General features: G+C 38.6%; 1 protein-coding gene across 4 annotated transcripts in view; it reads right to left on the bottom strand.

The window, feature by feature from the left end:
* LOC114054196 (DNA repair-scaffolding protein-like) overlaps positions 1–5,023 on the bottom strand; it is a 556,996-nt gene extending 551,973 nt beyond the window's left edge. For all 4 annotated transcript variants that reach the window (XM_027877359.1, XM_027877362.1, XM_027877361.1 and 1 more), the window contains exon 1: positions 4,933–5,023. In XM_027877359.1, coding sequence (XP_027733160.1) covers positions 4,933–4,980 — 48 coding nt within the window. In that variant the 5' untranslated portion in view covers positions 4,981–5,023. The remainder of the gene's footprint in view (positions 1–4,932) is intronic.
* Between the last annotated feature and the right edge of the window lie 15,410 nt (positions 5,024–20,433).

Genomic DNA, 20,433 nt, shown 5'->3' with positions numbered 1-20,433 from the left:
ACTGTGGAAACACAATCAGGATAACACAAGATGTAGCAGCTTCTACATTAAGGGTCCGGAGGGCATGGAGTATGATATTCTGGAGGGCAAAGGAGTTAGGACTACAACCTAGAATCACCTACCCAGCAAAACTGAGTATAAACCTTCTGGGTAAAAAATGGTCATTCAATGAAATAGAGGACTTTCAAGCATTCCTGTGGAAAAGACCAGGGCTGAATAGAAAATTTGACCTTCAAATACAAGACTCAAGTGAAATATGGAAGAGGTAAACAGGAAAGAGAAATCATAAGAGACTTATTAAGGTTGAACTGTTTACATTCCTGCAGGGAAAGATGATATTTGTAACTCATGAATTCTTTGTCAGTATTAGGGTAGTGGGAGGGAAAAAAATTATATGTATGTATAGATGTATAGATAGATAGATAGATAGATAGATAGATAGATAGATAGATAGATAGATAGATAGATAGATAGATGACACAGGGTGAGTTGAAGATGAAGGAGCGATATCTGGGAAATAAAATTAAGGGGTGAGAGAGGATTATACTGGGAAAAGGAGAAAGGGAGAAGTAGAATGAGGTAAAATATCTCACATGAAACAGACAAGAAAAGGCTTTTACAGTGGAGAGGAAATGGGGGAAGGTGAGAGGGAATGAGTGAATCTTATTCTCATAGGATTTGGTTTAAGGAGGGAATAACATACACAATGGGGTATGGAAATCTATCTTACCCTACAGGAAAATAAGGGGGAAGGGGACAAGAGAGCAGGAGGTTGATAGAGAGGAGGGCAGATTGGGGGAGGGGATAATCAGAAGCAAACACTTCTGAGGAGGGACAGGGTCAAAAGAGTGAGTAGAATAAATGGGGGGTAGGATAGGATGAAGGGAAATATACTTAGTTTTTCACAACATGACTACTATGGAAGTGTTTTGCATGACTCCACATCTATAACCTGTCCCAAGATGCTTGCCTTTTCAATGAGGGTGGGTGGGGAGGGAAGGGAGAAAATTTGTAACCCAAAGCTTTAAAAACATGTTAAAAATAAAAAAAAAAAATTTATATAAAAAAATAACCACATAAATGTTGATATAATCAATGTAATATAATTGTGCCATAAAAATATGAAGAATACAAAGAAAAATTAATATGGTAGGGTAAGAAGGGTGAGGAAGCCAGCTTAGATAGGTTTCTATTTCATTGTGAGCATTTATACCTCAGAAATTAAAATGGTCTCAAATCAGAGTTTGATTTATTGTTTTATTGACTGTCCACTTAAAAAAGTGTTAATGCAGATTAAATTTAAAAGTGTAGGTGGCTAGATAGCCCAACTGATTAACATTTACCAGCACACCCACAATTGCTCTATAAACATTGTTCGAGCTCAGCAGGAGTGCTACTGTAAGCTCAAGAAATGAAGTTATGACCAGACTAGAGGTCTGGTGAATGAAGGTTAATAAGAATAATAATAACAACAACAATTTGCATTTATATAGCTCTGTAAGGTTTTCAAAGTGCTTTACATCCATTACCTCACTGGAGAGTCACAACACCCCTCAGTGGGATAGAAGAAGTAAATTTGCAGTGAGAGAACTGAAATTTACATCTCAGCTATAACACTTACTACCTATAAGATAAGTTACTGAGCCTCTCTAGATCTGTTTCTTTATTTGTAGAATGAGGATATTGAAAAAAGTGACTTTTAAGGTTCCTTCTAGCTTGGATTCTATGATATGTTACAAGTATTACAAATAGAAGACAATAAAATGAGAATATATACATTGCCTACTGCTATATATAAAACAATAGCAAGGAAATCTAAGAAGCATACAGGCAGAAAAAAAGATTGGAGGGGACACAGAAAAAATAAATCAATTATTATTTCGTTAAAATTTATAAAGCTGTTTTCTTTTCAGAAAAATTACAAATAGCACGGAATTTATCATTTATGCATTACTTTATTCTTTCATTCATTGATTTTGTTGATAAAGTTTACAATAAAAACAATTAAGATGACAACAACCTAATATATTGCCATCAATGAACAATTCCAAAACTAAGTTCAGATTCAATCCCTGAACAAAATATGTAAAGTTTCCTTCCCATCCAAATAATCCCTTGCATTTGTACAATAGAAAGATTTTAAAAAGCTTTTTTCACAACCATTATTCCATCAAAAGTATTAGTTGAGCATAAGCAAATGTACATACACTCACAATGTGATTATTTACATTCATAATTCCCCCCGATTAAGCCTATTCTCTGTACTTCCTATTCCACCACCTTATTTTAGGCCCCTACCAACTCTCTCCTCTTTAACACTGAGTCACAGAAGCCCAGGAATATCAAGTGATTTGACCCAGGTCACAGAGCAACTGAAACTAAAACTGAGGTCTCTTGATTCTTACTACAAAATTTTTTCCATGACACCTTACAATTTCCCCCCAAAAAGTTTCCTTTTCTTTTATCCAAAAATTATTTACTAAGCTCCAATTACATACAAGGTACCGTGTTAAGAGCCATAGTTACAATAGAGTACATAAAGAACTCAAATACAATGATAACATGGGACAATGACCCAATGAAAATGGCATAAACAAAGAGTGCCATAGAAATTCAGAAGGTGGCTGACCTGATAAAGGCATGAAACAAATGAAATCTGATCTGGGCCTCAAAGGATGGGTAGGATCTCAACAGAGAGCTAAAAGAATATTCTAAGGGTAGCTAGGTGGCACAATGGATAGAGCACCAGCTCTGGAGTCAAGAGGACCTTAGTTCAAATGCAGCCTCAGACACATGACACTAGCTGTGTGACCCTAGGCAAGTCACTTAACCCCAACTGCCTCACCCAAAAAAAAAAAATATTCTGGATGGAAAGAATATGGTAAGGAAAGACAGGAAATGTAATGAAGGTATAGAGTAGTTTGATCAGGAGAATAATTGGAGACATATTAGAAAGGTAAGGTAAGACCAAACTGTGGTGGGGCTTTGAATGTCAGGTTAAAGTCTGAGTTTTATATCCTAGGAAACTGGGTTCCACATGGGCTTGAAAAGATTAAAATGGTTGTAGAAGATATCAATGGGATAGCAAAGTATAGAACAGAGTGGAGACAGGAAAACTAGTTTGGAAGCTATTATCCAGGGATGTCATCTGAGTTGAAACTGGGGTTGGGGGCAGGGGAGGAAGGGAAAGGAAAAATGCACACAATTTGTGATTGTTAGGATGGAAAGAAGGGGGGTATAATCAGCAAAAAAGTGAAAAGGTAAGGTTTCAAACCCAGATGACTGGGGAAAAGGCAGTTATACCCTCAACAAAAGTAGGGAAATCAGCAAAAAGAGCCTGGAAGAGGGTAAGGAAAGGGCAGAAGTGACATGATAAATTTAAGTTTAATTATTTTAAGTTTAGTGGAAAATGTGGTAGAGCTGTCCTACAGACAGCCGAAAATCATAGGATTATAAACTTAAAGTTGGAAGGGACCTCATATCATCTAATCCATCCTATTCATTTTACAGGCCCCTTCCTACCTTTCCAATTTTCTTACACTTTAGTCCCCTCCATGTACTCCAAGATCCAGCAACACTGGCCCACTTCCTGTTCCTGGTACATAGGACCCTCCATCCCCCAACTCCATGGCTTTTCACTGGCTGTCCCCGTCCTGGAAAGCTCTGTTTACTCATCTTCACCTTTAGGCTCCTTTCAAGGCTCAGCTCAACTCCCATTTTGTTGAACTAAATCTATAAAACTATGAACAGAAAAGCTTTAGAACGACCACCAAGAAGGATGAATGAGATAACTGAAAGAATTAGGATGCAATCTACAAAACTGGTCATCTTAAACCACCACTTTAATAGACCACTCTTGCTTAATGACCTATTTACACAAGAGGTTTTCTTTATTTTTTTTTCCCTTTGACAGTCTGATAGGGCCTATGGACTCCCTTCACAGAATAATGTTTCTTAAAAATTGAAGGAAATGCTAAATGTCAGAGGCTAGTGAAAATGAGGATATACACTTTTTTTCCCACTCCAAGTTCTCTGACCCCTTCTGGAATCTATCCATGGGGATGGGGGTGGGGGTGAAATTGTGGATCCCTGGGGAAAACCTCTGATGTGGAGAAATGCATAGAACTCGGATTTCTCTTTGGAGACTCCCAGGAGCCCCAGCTAAAAGAATTCACACGTGTGTGCGTGCAGGGTGCACGTGGAGAGGCCACGCTTGAGTCTGGAACTCTTTACACTTGAAAATTATTGAAGATGCCAAAGAGCTTTTGTTTATGCAGGTTAGGTCAACTAGTATTTTACTTGAAATTAAAACGTCTTAGAATTATGAAAACTTGGAAGACCTCCTGAAAGGGTCTCAGGGAACCCCAGGATCACACTCTGGCAACGGCGGGTCTACGGGCTTCTGTAAAACGAGGGGGTTTGGACTTTGACGTCTTTAGTTCCTTCCAGTTCTAGATCTATGAGTATTGTAAAGCTTTGGAACAGCTACTGTGAAGGATGAATAAAGGATGAATGAAAGGACTGCCAAGCGACAGGGAAATTCCAGGGGAGGGCTGGAAAAGGCTCGACATGCTCCCGCCTCGGGTCTTAGTCCCGCACTGGCCCAGTTCTAGGGCTGACACAGGAGATGAAACGCAACAGGTCGGGGCAGAACTGTTCTTCCCGCCCCCCCAGCCGGCGGAGCCAATGGGAGGGCTGGAGCCGGAGGGGCAGCGCCCGCCGCGGGGCAGCCTGGGACTGGTAGTCTCTAGAGTCTAGAGCAGGCCACGCGGAGGGGGCCGCCTCCTGACTGACAGCCAGCTCTGGCTCAGCGGGCGAGGATGACCGAGGGGAGGAGGAGGGAGTAAGCACTTGGCTGGAAGCGGGCCCAGCAGGTTCGTCGCCCGCCGCTGGAGCGCGACCCTCGCTCCTGCTCCCGCCCCCATACCGTACCTTCCGGCCGCTGCGGCAGAGGCGGCTGCTGCTACCGCCACGGGGCATCTCTCCGAGCGCCTCCGTCACGCCGGGGTTGGGGATGGGGGGAGGGCTGATAGGGAAGGAGGGGAAAAGAGAATTTGAGATGAACTCCCCGGAAGACCAAGAAAGAGAAGGCGGAGCACGAAGCAGCCCAGCCACGCCGCTCCCTTTCTAGCTTGGCGCGCTGCTGCGCCTCCCTCTGATTGGCTCGCATGAGGGGAGGGGCGGGGCTTCTCTCCCAGTCAAGTTTCCCCATAGAGATCTTTAGCGCCAAAGAAGAAAGGGGCGGGGCGGGCTGCGGTCGTGCGCATGCGCCAAGGCCGCAGCCCCAGGCCCGGGGCTCTTCTGTGGGGCTGCCTGCGGGGGCGTTTCCTAAGAAAGAAGGTCATTACTTCGATTTGAAGGCAAAAGGGACCCTCATCTTGAGGGAGTCCTTATACCCAGTTGGAAAGAGAGGCTTCCACAGTCCTGACAGCCTAGGGAAACATGGGAAATATTGGAAAAGTCGATGTGGCGTTTTCCCCCTTGGCTTCTTGCCACCCACTCATTCCTTCAAGTATTCAGTAAGCATTTATTAAGCCCCTACTGTGTATCAGGCATTGTGCTAAGCGCTGGGGATATAAAAAAGGGAAAATACCAATTGCATGATAGCCAACCAAAATTTGAGGAAAAACCATAGTAGAGAATGTTGCTCAGTCAAGACCCACTCTTTGTGAACCCATTTGGGGTTTTCTTGGCAAAGATACTGGAGTGGTTGGCTATTTCCTTCTTCAGCTCATTATGCAGATGAGGAAACTGAGGTAAATAGGGTTAAGTGACTTGCCTAGGGTCACACAGCTAGTAAGTATCTGAGGAAGGATTTGAACTCAGGAAGATGAGTCTTCTTGACTCTAGCCCTGGCTTTTTTTCCACTTAGCTGCCCTGAGTAGAGAATGGGTTTTAACAAAAGGCTAATTAATGGCAAGTAAGAAATCCATCCATTTGTAATTTTGCAGAAATACTAATTGCCTGATAACCAGCTATAATTTGAGGAAAAACCTGAGTAGAGAATGAGTTAATTAAGTTTGAATAAGTAAGAAATCTGCCTAGCAGTAATTTCATTGTTGTGCATAAATCCCTCCTTAAATTTCTTGTGTTCATGTTCTTCCATAAAACCTCCTTTGAGAGTGGACCCAATATTGCAGACCTATCTCTGGTTCTTTAAAAGCTCAAAGGTACCAATGTGGCATTTTAGCTGTGTATCTGTTGTCTCTGTTTTTACAGAGGATCATGAGATCATAGATTTAGAATGGAAGGAACATTAGAAGTAATCTAATCCAGCCTTCTTATTTTACAAATAAGTAAACGGAGACACCAAGATGTGAAGTAATTTGCCCAGTGTCATACAGTTATAAGTACCAGAGTCAGGTTTTAAACCCAGGTTCTCTGACTTCCGATGCAGGCCTCTTTTCTACCACACTAGGTTATTTCTACAACCTACCTCCTTTTTCAGTCACATAAATCTTGATGATGTCTTTTATGCCACTCCATCACAAGTCAAAATTGGTCATATGTTGCAGTCTCTTTGCGTTGACCATGTGAGCAGTCATTGCCATTTGAGTCTTTCAGCTTTTGTTTCTTTTGAGATTTGTGATTTGTAGCCACGTATCATCACCAAGAGAATGTTAATATTGAGATAAGATATTGCTTCAGCAACCAGTTTAAAGTCATTAAAAATAAAATCCTCCAAAATACAATGACTTCTTCTGGTTCATTGTCCATTTGAAGCAATCAACCAAAATATAGAAATTTATAAATTATCTGGCAATTCGTCCTGAACTGAGCAATATTAATTTTTTTTTCTATCCAGTTGAAAGAAATCTCTCAAAACAGCAAACTGAAATTAGAGATCTGCAGATTAGGTTATAAACTTGAATAAGGCAGACAACGAGACATTTTCTCCAATCCTCAGAATGTCTCTACTCTCTCCGAAGTAGGACATATGAGCAAGCGATAAATCAATTTCAATTGTCTCCAAGGTCTAGGACGCCACCAACCCTAAAGAGGTAACAGTTTGATGAACTAACAGCAGAGAAGGCCAGTCCTTAAACTCTAAAACCCTAACTAACCACACTCACTCACACACACACACACACGCACACACAAGAAATCTACCCAGAACTCTGAACACAGAAAACAAAGTATTAATCAAAATAATCCACAGATTGCATCCAGGGGGAAAAAAAAAACCTGTGCAAAAAACTCCAAGACATACGATGGTCAAACTGAACACTTCCAATTATAAAACAACAGATTTTGTAAACAACCAACAGATAGACTTTTAAATATAAAGAGAAGGAAATTTAAATAACACAAGACTATTTTTCATCCACCAGAAACCTATGTAGGGAATGGAAAAATGTGTTCCAACAAGCAAAGGAGCTCCAAATACAACTCAGGGTGACATACCCTGCAATTTGAGTCTAAACATTAATGGAAAAAAGATAGATATCCAGTTTTAAAAAGAGGTATTTGAAGCACTCCTAGAAAGAAAACCAAATGTGAACAAATTGTGAAAGCAGAGTTTATGGCCATTTTCTTTTCAAATACCCCAGAAACAGAAATACAAAAAAGGTTAACAAATATAGCCACCAAGGACAACAATAAAATACCAATAGGGAGACTATTAAAATATTTCTTTCTAAAAGCAAACAAGGGTGAAAGAAGTCAAATAGAAGTGATGGAGAAATAGGCATCAAACATCATGGATTAAAACTCACAATACGTCCCAGGGAAATAGAATCATTGAATTAATGTTTTTGTGGGATTATATTATGGAATGAGAGGGTGCCTAAAAGGCAGGAGGGGAGGAGGAATATAGAAGGAAATATGTACCTTAATCAAGTCAAAGGCTAACAAGGAAGGGAAAGAAAATCTACAGGAAAGTTGGCAAAGAGGCCAAGGAAGGAATTGAAACAGTAGGAAATCTTGTGTCGGTAGTGAGAGGGAATAACTCTGATAAATGCTCCCATGAGGAAGAAAGATACTCTATAAAAGGAGATAGGGAACTTAAAATGTGTTTACTATTCAGTTGGGTGACTACTTACCCTATCTTAGGAGGAGAGGAATCAGTTTCTGGGAGCAAATGGCACCCTGAAGAATGGGATTGGGGAGTATGGATGCTGGGAGGAGGTTCCATGGCAAATGGGAGAAAAATGACCATGAGGAGGTCAAATTAACTGAACCATAAGGGATATAAGAAAATTCCTACTATGTGACAATATCTTCTCTATCACATGCAGGAACTGTTATTCTAAGAGTGAGACACAAAAGAAGGACCAGTGGGTAAGATGTACAAGGTAATAGCATAGAAATTGTTTAGAAACGAAATCCAAAATAGGAACGTTAGAAACTTTATTTCCATGAGGAATACAGAGACTAAAGAAGAACTAAATACATATAAGGGCCATGAATTGAAGAATAAAAATCTAAAATAAACAGAAAGGGTAGATAAATAATGATGGAATGAGGGGAAGAAATTCTTTTTAGAAAAGGCACAGGAAATGGCCATTTTAAAACAAATGAATAATACAAGTTGAAGCAAAGGATAGGAAGGGAGATTCTACTTGACTTAACTGAGAAGAAAATAAAGAAGGGAATAATTAAATAACTAATTAAAAGAGAGAAAGAAAAAGGAACCAATAAAATAAGCAAAACTCTAAAACTAGGGAAAGGGGAAGATAAACATACTAGCACATTGAAGTAAGAAGAGCCAAGTGAATGTTGAAAAATTATAAATAATAAGCATGACTCAAAAGAAAAGATATACACTCTCAGTCCCCCTTGCCGAGGTCCTCAAATGTTATACATTGCACAAATTTCCAGACGTTATTGATATTCTGATCATTTGTGCTGATTTTTCCCTCTTTTTCTTTTTTCTTACTTTGTTTTAAAAAATATTTGTTATAGGATATACCTCTCTAAGTGGAGGAGGGAAAGGAATATTGGGGGAAATTACAGTAATTTTTTTAAAAGACATTAATTAAAACATTTTTTAAAAATTGAATGAACTGTCTTGAGCAAATTAATATACCAGTTCAAACCAAAAGAGGACCTGATTTCACCAGAAGAGATACACATACAAGTGGTCACTGGGGAGGCATGTTCTTGAAAATCAGGGACATATTGAGGAGCCATCTTCCCCTGAATATCTATAGCTTCTCTCCACTTGTGTCTCTCCCAATGAGTGTTTCTAGAACCACATCTCTTTCCTAAACTCTGCTCCCACCTCTCTAAGTCACACAGTTATGCGGCATTCTGATCAACCTCCTCTCCATCAATCAGGTACTGCAACAGAATGCAAAATGCCACAGAAATTATTGGAAACCTGGTTAATTCATGACATGTTATCTACAAATAGAAACATTTGGAAAACCTTATCATTAATAAAGAATCCTTTTTGGATTTTGTGCAGAATATTTTCCATAACACTGATAACACCTTACATGAACATATATCTCTTTGTTTTATGCTTTACTTTAATGCTGATACCTATAATCATTGAACAATAATTATAAATATATATATAAAGTAATTTTGTCTATCATAGAATTTTATATTATTTTAACATATAATATGGGAGACACTTTATTTGTGAAAAGCCTTTAAATCAAACTGTATATACCCTTTGATCCAGCTCTACCACTACTAGGTCTGTATCCCAAAGAGATCATAAAAAGGGAAAAGTATCTACATGTACAAAAATATTTATAACAGCTCTTTTTGTGATGGCAAAAAAATGGAAATTGAGGGGATGCCCATCAATTGGAGAATGCCTGAGCAAGTTGTGTCATATGAATGCGATGGCATACTACTGTGCTATAAGAAATGATGAGCAAGATGCTTTCAGAAAAATCTGAAAAGACTTACATGAACTGATGTTTTGAGTGAAGTGAGCAGAACCAAGAGAATGTTGTACACAGTAACAGCAGTATTGTGAGATGATCAACTATGATTGACTTAGCTCTTCTCAGCAATACAGAGATCCAAGACAGTTCCAAAATACTCATGATGGAAAAGCTATCCACATCCAGAGAAAGAACTGATGGAGTATAAAAGCAGATCAAAGTATACTATTTTTACTTTTTTTTTCATGTTTTTTTTTCTTTTTGTTCTGTTTCTTCTTTCACAACATGACTAATGTGAAAATACATTTTACATGATTCAACATATATAACCTATATCAGATTGCTTGCCTCTTGAGGAGGAGGGAGGGGAGAGGAGGGAGAAAAATTTGGAACTCAAAAGCTTATAAAAAATGAATGTTGAAAATTGTCTTTACATATAATCGGAAAAAATAAAATACTATATACCTTAAAACAAAATATCTTCCTTCCAGCTTAAAAAAAGAAAAGAAAAACCTTTAAGATGGCATTGTATTCAACCAACTCAAATATGTTGTTGTTTTATGAATAAGCACAGCAGGAACTTTATGTTCGTACAGAATATGTACATACATATCAGTTAGTTTTAGAGTTGAAAGTTGTGTAGTTGTAAAAATGTTGCCTGTTCTTATTTTCTCATCAACAATACTTTCAATCCATGCAGAAACAATTCTCATTAAGATAAAATATGGACTTGGTTGCCTTTTCCTTGGTAAATATATAACTCAAGATCTTTTCCATTCCTTTGGCCTCTTCCCTTCTTGGACCTATCTTGAAAATCGGTTCCTGAGTAGCTTTTAAATTATACATGTTTTTCTCTATTTATTTGCTCAGATCTAGGCATTCTACTCAACTTCATCCTTGACCACTTCTTCACATAGTAATACATTGGTTACTGAGATGGAGGCTTCCAAATGATGATCCTACATCACTGCAGAAATACCAGATATATTCTGTTCCTTGTCTGATTAGCGTTCTCTTTTTCATTTCGTCTAAAATTAAAATGTTGTGACCTAGCTGGAACTCTAAGGCTGGTTTTCTTCTCAGTAGTTAGTTTCCCCCCCTGCTTTTTTTTTTGAGGTGATACCGCTTCTAATCATAATCATCCATCTTCTTATTTAATTATGTTTTGAAAATAGTCTTGTAATCTGAACTGATGTTTGATCATATCTCTCTTCTTGGAAAGGAGATCAAATGTCTTTGGGTTAAAGTAGTTTCTGGGCTTTTGGCCTATTGGCTGTGGTGACTATTTTCTGTTCAAATTTTCTAAGAAATAGTGGTAATCAATATTTTCACTTTTGTCCATTTTTCTTTTTTTCTGAATTGATACATTCTTTCAACAGCTTAGGTTAGAGTTGATGTAAGTATCCACAGTGTGTTTTTCTCCCTTTTCCCCTTTGTATTCATTTGGTTTTTACTTTGACCTTGCCCTGATAAGTCAGTGATCATGCAGCACACAAATAACTGATTCTGAAATTATTATATCTATTGCTTCCAGTAAGCCACAATATAATCAATTTAATATTTTTATGATGTTCTCAAGAGACAGCATTTCATAATGGATAAACAGTTGGCCTCAGGGCCAGGAAGACCTGAGTAAAATCCATCCTCTGGCTCTGTGATTTTAGGCAAGTCACTCAGTCTCTCAGGGCTTTAGGCCACTTGTGTCAAACTCAAATAGAGAAGGGGCCATTAAACCTGAACATAGGAATTCCAACAGACTGCATGTTAACTTAGAAAACTATGTATTAACATTATCTATGTCCTACTGTGTTTTTTATTTATTTTGTTAATTATTTCCCAATTACGTTTTAATCTGTTTCAACAACAATAAGGAGTGTGGCAGAGACCAGTGTTTGATGCCTCTGCTCCAGGCCACTCTTTGCAGAGAGGGTGCTGACCTCTTTTGATAAAGGTAATTTCTTCATCAAATAGTTCCCCATGCTAATGAAATCACAGATCTAGTTCTTATCCATTAACACCTGCTCTGTTCCCTCTATTCAATTGTGGGTCCAGCTCATTGTATATCTGGAACGTTTATCCAAGACAAATTTAGTGAAAGAACAACCCAATGGGCTGTCCCTCCAACAGCATATCATAGTATAAACAATAGTCAATCTTTATCCATTTGGTTTTTCCTGTGTGGATTATTGAGTCAACTTATTTTGAATGGTTACAGATCTTATTTTGAGGGGGCAACCTCTACAATTTTATGGGGCTTGATACAAAGTGGCTGCGCCTACAAATAGGAGCATCTACTACGAGCCCATATTTTATCTTTATGAAATCATAATAAGAATTGTTTCTACATGCGTTAAATTATCATTGTTAAAAAATAAGAAAAGATATCATCTTTACAACTGTACAATTTTCAATTCTAAAACTAAGAAGTATATAAGGTATGGAGGATCACACCACCTGAAGGGACTTATCCTTCAGTGTATAGACACAGCTTACATTTCTGCTCTTATTTCACATTACTCCCCTTCATGCATTTTGCATTCTACCAACGTGGCCTAGTTGCTGTTTCTCAAACTCAGTGTTCCGTTTCTTACCTCTGTCCCTTGAATATGCTGTCCCCCATGTCTGTAGTACACTGCTTACTCACTTCTAACTCCGAAAATGCTTAGCTTCAGTCAGGTTCTTGAGCTCTTCCTGATCAACCTTGTTGTTAGTGCTCCATTCTTCCTCACTAATCTGTTGTCTCCTGTAGTAGAATGTAGGCTTCTTAAGGATGGATCATTTTACATTTTTGTCTTTGTATCTTCAGTGTTCTGTATATAGTAGTCATTAAATATGTATTTCTTATCTAGTTTCGCTTGTATTATACACTGGATAATCTCAGAGGCTGATACAAACACCTTTAGTAAGCCTATATCTTATGTTTCACTTGATATAGAAATGATTTGGTTATCAGGGAATTAGCATTTTTTTGAATAATTGCCTGATAACTGCACAACTTATTGATTTAAAGGTGGAATTTCTGAGGTACTCAGCCCATATAAAGAATGGGCATCAATATCCCATATTCTTACTGATGAATCATTTGCCCAGAACCCAGCTGCATATGCCCCCGTGGTTCTAGGGTTGCCTCCAAGATTTGGGAGTAAATCTCTAATGCTATCATCTCAAGATTCCATTCCAGTATGTTCTTCTCAATATTACCTACCAGTGATTAATGCCCCAGTCTCATTTAACAGATCAACATAGTTAGCTTTCACAAAGGGATATTCACTGTAAAGATATTGGAAGAACAGGAGTTACAAAAAAAGGTGGGAGGAGGTGGGAGAGGGAGTCACACTATCCCATTTATAGTTCCTGGGAATAGTAGGTATGACAGGTAAAGCACTTGCTGCAAAGCATTCACCCTACCAAATTCACTTCCAAATGTGGCATAGTCAAAGGATGGATGAATCCACATTTCTGCTATAGTTGTTCTAGGTCAAACAGGTGCTTTTCAGTGGTTTAGCGGCTGCTTCACCTGTGCTCCACCTTTTGCAAATCCCAGCACGGACTCCCACTCACAGACTTCTGATTCTTAATATTCTGTCCTTTCAAAGCTTACAAGGTTGTGGCCATTTTCAATATCCCTTCCCCTAAATACAAGAGGAATAAAATAAATGCAATGGAGATGGAAGCAACAGCAGGGCTATACTCTCACAGGCTATATGGAAATATTGCCCTAGAGATGGGAATAAAGTCCTAAGGCCTTCTCCCTGAAGGGAACTTCCAATGGTCCTTGCCTTCTCATTGAAACATGGCAGGGCAGGAAGGAGAAAAAGGATGCCCCTCAGTTCTAATTCAGTAACCAATCAAAAGCCTATCTCTTCACCACTGAGAAGAGGTAAACCAGTTACAGAATGTCTGTGTATGCTCCAAAGACTATGTGGGGATTGCATCAGCCATCGAAGCTGTAGGTGTGCATAAGGGCTGGGCTTGGCTAGTCCCTCATTACAAATATAGTTTTGCTTTATTTTTAGAAGACCCCGAAAGGAAGGACATGTTGTGGCTATGACAGATTCAATAAAGAATTCCTTTCTTTTCAAAATTTTCTTCTTAATTTTGAAATAGCAAGTGGGAACTATACTTATCTTTTAAAAATAATTTTAGAGACTATAACTATCAAGAGATCATTTATTTATTTATGTATATACATATGTATATATGTGTATAGGCATATAGACTTTGGCACTTACCTAGATCTCTAAGCTGGAGGCACTCACACGGGAGATGCTAGAAACCTGTTTCTGGAAAAAGACTTCCTGTGCTGGCCTACCACATGGATGAGAACAGCTTTTTTCCATTGGTTGTGTAGCAGGAACTGGTTATATCTTTAAATCTGCCTAACTGAGGCACAGTTACTCTCTCTTTCAAGTGGAGTCTAGTGGTGAAGGAGTCATTCACTCTTTCATAGAAGAGACACCAGGCAGCAAGCCAGGTTGGGAAAGGAAGCCTTCCCCTCCCCTCCCCCCAAGCCATGTGGGGAGTATTGGGCTTGGGGTTATAATCTTCTTTCCTTCGCCCTTTTGAATTCTAGTTCTGGGAGTAGAGTTCCAGACCTGGGAGCTTGAGCCATTGTAACTCATGGTGCACACATAAAACTGATTTACCACTCCATGTACTTATTGGAGCTAACAGAACACTAGTAAGACTTACACTCATTAATGCATGCAATCAAACTTTGTTGATTATTCAACAATACAAACATTAACCCCTTCAAAAACAAACCACCAACCTGATTTGTAAAGGTCCTAGTAAACATGAGGGGGCAGCTAGGTGGTGCAGTGGATAGAGTGCCAGGCCTGGAGTCAGGAAGACTCATCTTCCTGAGTTCAAATCTGGCCTCAGATACTGTGTGACCCTGGACAAGTCACTTAACCTTTTTTGCCTCAGTTTCCTCATTGGTAAAATGAGCTGGAAAACCAAAAGGCAAAGTACTCCAGTATCTTTGCCAAGAAAACCCCAAATGGGGTCACAAAGAATTGGATTTGACTGAAAAAATGACTGAACAACAAAGCATATCCTGTATTGGTGTTCACAGCAAGACTCCCTTTCTGCCCAGCTGGAGGTGTCTATTTGTCTCTGTCTCTACTTAAAGTGGCAAGCTTCTATGTTTTGTCAAGTCTGCATCAATAGCACTCCTCTGGAATGAATATAGGATGTTCTTATCTCCAGGATGGGAAATTCAGAAATCAGTTCTTGTGGCCACCCAGAAGTAGACTAGTAGCTAGGTCTTTATGATTCTGGTTGAGGGCATTTACAAGTTACATCTAAATTTTGATTAGTAACTGATTACCTAATCTAACCCAATAATAAAAGAAAACTACCAATCAAAGCTAATGTATCTGGCAAGTATTTACAAGTTATTTACCCTATTTGGGGGACACATACACCATTAACAGATATATGTCCTTTGGTTACCAAATTTGGTACACAGACATGTCATTAGTAGTTGTTTGCCAGATTTGGGACACACACACACATCATTACCAAACTTCACAAGTGCTTATCTTATTACAGAGGAATAACTTACATGACAATTATTTAATCACAAAATGTAGACTTAAAATAAAATGTAATTGTTCATGCTATAACATCATTATTCCCACCATAGCTTTGGGGAATTTGAAACTAAAGATTTCAGACCGGATGTTGCCACTAACCCATCAGAGAAGCCCTAAGAAACCAAGGTCCTGGGAGGCAAATCAAAGGGAGATCATTGAACTAAGAACTTGGTAGGAATAATACTATGTAGGAATTGAATTAATCTGTGAACTTTGCTCTTCCCTCCCAGGAGATACAGGTGGTACTATAGGGAGGATTATGACCCTGTGGTGTTGGAAGGAATGCCTGTGTGTTTGTTTTTGCTATACCTTTGAAGTGAATATTGCTTTATAAAAGCTAATTTGTATATGAACCAATGCAGAGTGAAGTAAGCAGAGCCAAGAAAATAATATACACAGAACACAACAGTGCAAATGGAAAGAACAGCTACACACAAAAAAATCAAAAGTAAATTGTAACCAAATTATAAAGATCAAGTAGACTCAAATGAAAAGATATGAGAAGACACATAAGCATGAAAAAGAAAACAAGTATAATAAAATATATAATTGAACAACTTGAAATTCTCATGTAAATTTTACCTTCTAATTTAATAGTGGAAGTAAAAGTAGGAGGCTGAGCTTGACTATGACTAGTTAGGGAAAACAATGCATTCTAGGCTCTCTGTCTACTTTGTGACCTTTCTACCTTTCTTGCCTTGATTTACTCATCATCTGTTTATTGGTAGTAAAGAGAAACTTAGCTTATGAGGTATGTGATTGGGGATGGGATTTGAGCTGGACCCCTAAAAGGACCCCAAAGTCCCTGAACCAGATCTCCGGCATTTACCTGGGGTACCCGGCCCTTCCCAGTTAATAATCCTTTCAACTGTCCTTTCACTGTGGCCCTCATTGTCTGCACCTGGCCCCACCCTAGACTGCCACTCCTTAATCTTATCTAGACCCCTTCTCTGTTACCTCCCAGTCACCCCAAGCTATTGGCCACACTTTGAAAAAGGTCAGTCTCATCTACCAAATTGTTCAGATTTCTAAAGAGTCTGGTTCCTTTGGCAAGTGTCACAAATGTGCTGGTTCTTAAAAGTGCTGCCTACTTCTATTGGCCTTACCTCTGACTGAATGAAGGCTTGGGTGGAATTCTTTCGAGGCAGGACCCAAGCCTTTTGCCCTTGAATTTTGGGGTTCTCAGCACCCCTAGACTGCAACAGTACTCATAAAAGTTGTTTAGATAATTTGTAATGTAATTACAAGGTATTATTTGCAGGAAATTAAATTATTTATCCATAAGAAATGTGAAGCACTCGACAAGTACAAAATACTCATGAAGGAAAATGCTATCCACATCCAGAAAAAAGAACTAATGGACTCTGAATGTATATCGAAGCATACTTTTTTCATGTTTTTTTCCTTTTGATCTGTTTCTTCTTTCACAACTGTGACCAATGGACATATGTTTTACATGATAGCACATGTATAACCTATATCAAATTTCCTACCATTTTTGGAAGAGAAGAGGGAAGGGAAAAAGGGAGAAAAATTTGGAACTCAAAATCTTGTAAAAATGAATGCTAAAAATTATCTTGATGTTTAACTGGAAAAAATACTATCAAGAAAGAAATGTCAGCTAGTAAGAAGGCCAGAATAGAATCCATAAATTTCTTACCCTGAGTCTTTACAGTATTTAGATTGAATTACCTTTATAACATGAGAAGTAAGAGTACCTTATTCTAGAACTGCTTGAGAATATATACAGACCAAGCAAATGATTAATATCTATTTTACTGACATATATATAGTTAACCAGAAGTGAATGATTAATTTGACCTGTAAGATATTATTGAAACAAGCAAGTAGCCTTGTTCAGGTTTAGAGGTTTAGGGGTGCTGGGACCCCAAAATAGCAACACATAGGTTCTGCCAAAATGAATTTGACCAAGCCTTCTTTCAGCCAAAGACAAAGTTTATTAAAGATTCACCATATTGTCCAGACTCTTAAGGAATCTGAACATTTGTGATGCTTGTATTGATAAGCGGGCTAGATTGAATATGAGCCATGGGCCATATTTTAAGAATCTGAGCATTGGCTAGATTTTAAAAATCTGAGCATTGGCTAGATTTTAAGAATCCAAGTGCCTTAATGGAGGCAAGATAGATCTTACATGCAGAAAGACTGTGGGAGGGATCTAGGAGTGGCCAAGCAGTTTAGAGTGACTGGAGAAGGGGTTTAGGGAAGATCTTGATGGGGGTGGCCAGTAAGCTGGGGTGACTGTGAGGTACCAGAACACCAGGGACCTGGACCATGTGACCAAGGGATAATAGAGTCTAGATAGAATTAAGGGTGGGAAGTGGCCAGGGGTGATTGGGAGGTAATAGGACAGAATTGGGAGATTAGGTGTAGACACAATGAAAGGCCAGTTGAGTGGATTATAGCCTTTGGATTATATGCCAGAGACAACCATGTGGGAAAGTTCAAGGTTTTTCCTTTTTGGGGTCCAGATCCAAAATTCATGGTCTTTTCCTTTTAGGGATACAAATACCATCCCCATCAGCCCCAATTCTGGAACCATTGTTCTATCTCACTTCAGAAATGCCTGCACTTACAATATAAGGAAAACAAGAACATATCTAATATTTTCTTGGGGTTATCAAGGTCTTCTTGGAGGGAAAATGAAATATGGAGAAATGGCATCATCATTCATTTTAAAATTATTGACCACCAACAAGTAGAGGTCATGGTCATAGTCAATAAATATTTATTAAGTGTCTACTATGTGACAGATCTGTACCAAGCCCTGGAGATACAAATAAGACTAAGACATTTCCTATCCTCAAGGACCTTACAATATAATGGGGAAAGACAGTATACAAAGTATACAAAGTATACAAAAGAAGCAGAAAAAGTGGGGAGGGGACACCACCAAAAGGTAACTGGTACAGAAGCATGATGTTAGTGAAATCAAAACTAAGCAGAGAAGCTAATAGAAAATGAAAAGTTTACTTGAAAAGTTCTGAAGCTTTGGAAAAAGTTTATTACTCTTCCTGCCCTCCAATCAGAGAGGCGAGGATGCTTTTCAGTCATGTCTGACTCTTCATTACCCTATTTGTTTTCTTGGCAAAGATACATTGTACAGATGAGGAAACTGAGGCAGAGTGAAGTGATTTGCCCAGGGTCACACAGCTAGTAAATGTCTGAGGCCAGATATGAACTTAGGAAGATGAGTCTTTCTGACTTCAAGCCCAGCACTCTATCCAGGGTGTCACCTAGCTGCCCTCTTAGAAGGTACTGAGCATCAAAGCCAGATCAATTCCATGCTGATGAGATTTCAGGGGATGAGCTTATCCTTGGGAGAGCATGATGTTCATGGAGTGGAAAAGCAAGCAGAACAACTGATGGAAAACGAAGAGTTTAGCTGGAAAGTTCTGTAGGGGTACAGGCAAAATATAGTCTTTTGTCTAGTAACATCCTAAGGTGTTTTGCTTGGTTAAAGCTCAGTTCCCTAAGGTTAGGCACTGGTATGCAAAAGCTGAAGGCAACTAGGTATTCAAATACTCCCTGCAGGTAAAGAATGGATCTGAAATTTACCTGTGTGAATTTTGGAATTAGTAGTCCTGTACAGATAGCATTGTTTTCCTTCCTGCCTTGGGAGAGAGATTCTTGAAGGAACTTGTACCTGGACACACATTAGTTGGAAGGAGGGTGAGTCAGAAGCTAAAGCTAGAGTTTAGGTTTGGAGACAAACAAGCACAACAGCAGCAGTCCAATGATGGTTGGTTGAAGAGAGAAACTACTGCAGTTGTTTTGTGAGGGGAGTTTGGGTACCACAGGCTTGCCTCCAGGGGCCATTACTTTTACTCACTAAGAACAACAACAACAAAACACTATAGATGAAAAATCCCATTTTAAATAGTGCTTGTTAAACTCAGAAATAAAACAAACACAAAAAGTTCTGATTGATGAGTGTGAATGGAATAGATTGAAACTTCTGGCTTTTGTCCCTCCTTTGAAAGCAGTGAAAGGACAGTGGCAGCTTAACTTTCCTCATCATTTTCCTGATGCCTCCAGCTGGCAGGTGTTTCTACATGATGTCTTCATTTCTTTGAGCTGTTTCTAATGTCAGACTTTTTCCTCATATAAAGCAAGGTTTCTTACCTTTTTGGTGGTGTTGACCCCTTCGGCAGTCTCAGGAAGTCTATGGATACCTTCTCACAGTAATGTTTTTAAATGTTTAAAACACATAGAATTATAAAGGAAACCAATTATATTGAAATACAGTTATAAATATATATATATATTTTCCCATTTTTTAAAATTTTTAACATGTGCTTTTAAAACTTTAGGTTACAAATTTTTTCCCTTCCTCCCTCCCCACCTACCCTCATTGAAAAGGCAAGCATCTGGCTAAAGGAGACCCAAAAAATACTGAAAAAAGTAACACCTTAAAAAATAGCCTAACCCAAATGGCAAAAGAGGTCCAAAAAGCCAATAAGGAGAAGAATGACTTAAAAAGCAAAATTGACCAAATGGAAAAGGAAGTCCAAAAGCTTACTGAAGAAAATACTTCCTTAAAAATTAAAGTGGAGAAATTGGAAGCTAGTGACAATTTGAGAAATCAAGACTCTGTAACACTAATCCAAAGGAATGAAAAAATAGAAGAGAATGTGAAATATCTCATTGGAAAAACAAGTGACCAGGAAAATAGATGCAGGAGAGAGAACTTAAAAATTATTGGACTATCTGAAAGCCATGATCAAAAAAAGAGCCTAGACATCATCTTTCAAGAAATTATCAAGGAAAACTGTCCTGATATTTTAGAACCAGAGGGCAAAATAGAAATTGAAAGAATCTACTGATCACCTCCTGAAAGAGATCCCCAAAGGAAAACTCCTAGAAATGTTGTAGCCAAATTCCAGAATTCCCAGAAGATATTGCAAGCAGCCAGAAGGAAGCAATTCAAGTATGTGGAAACACAATCAGGATAACACAAGATTTAGCAG

The sequence above is a fragment of the Vombatus ursinus genome, unplaced genomic scaffold, assembly GCF_900497805.2.
Source record: "Vombatus ursinus unplaced genomic scaffold, bare-nosed wombat genome assembly UNPS02014812.1, whole genome shotgun sequence".
Classification (NCBI taxonomy): Eukaryota; Metazoa; Chordata; class Mammalia; order Diprotodontia; family Vombatidae; genus Vombatus; species Vombatus ursinus.
The sequence above is the reverse complement of the archived record's forward strand: the minus strand, read 5'-3'. Positions and strand labels throughout refer to the sequence as shown.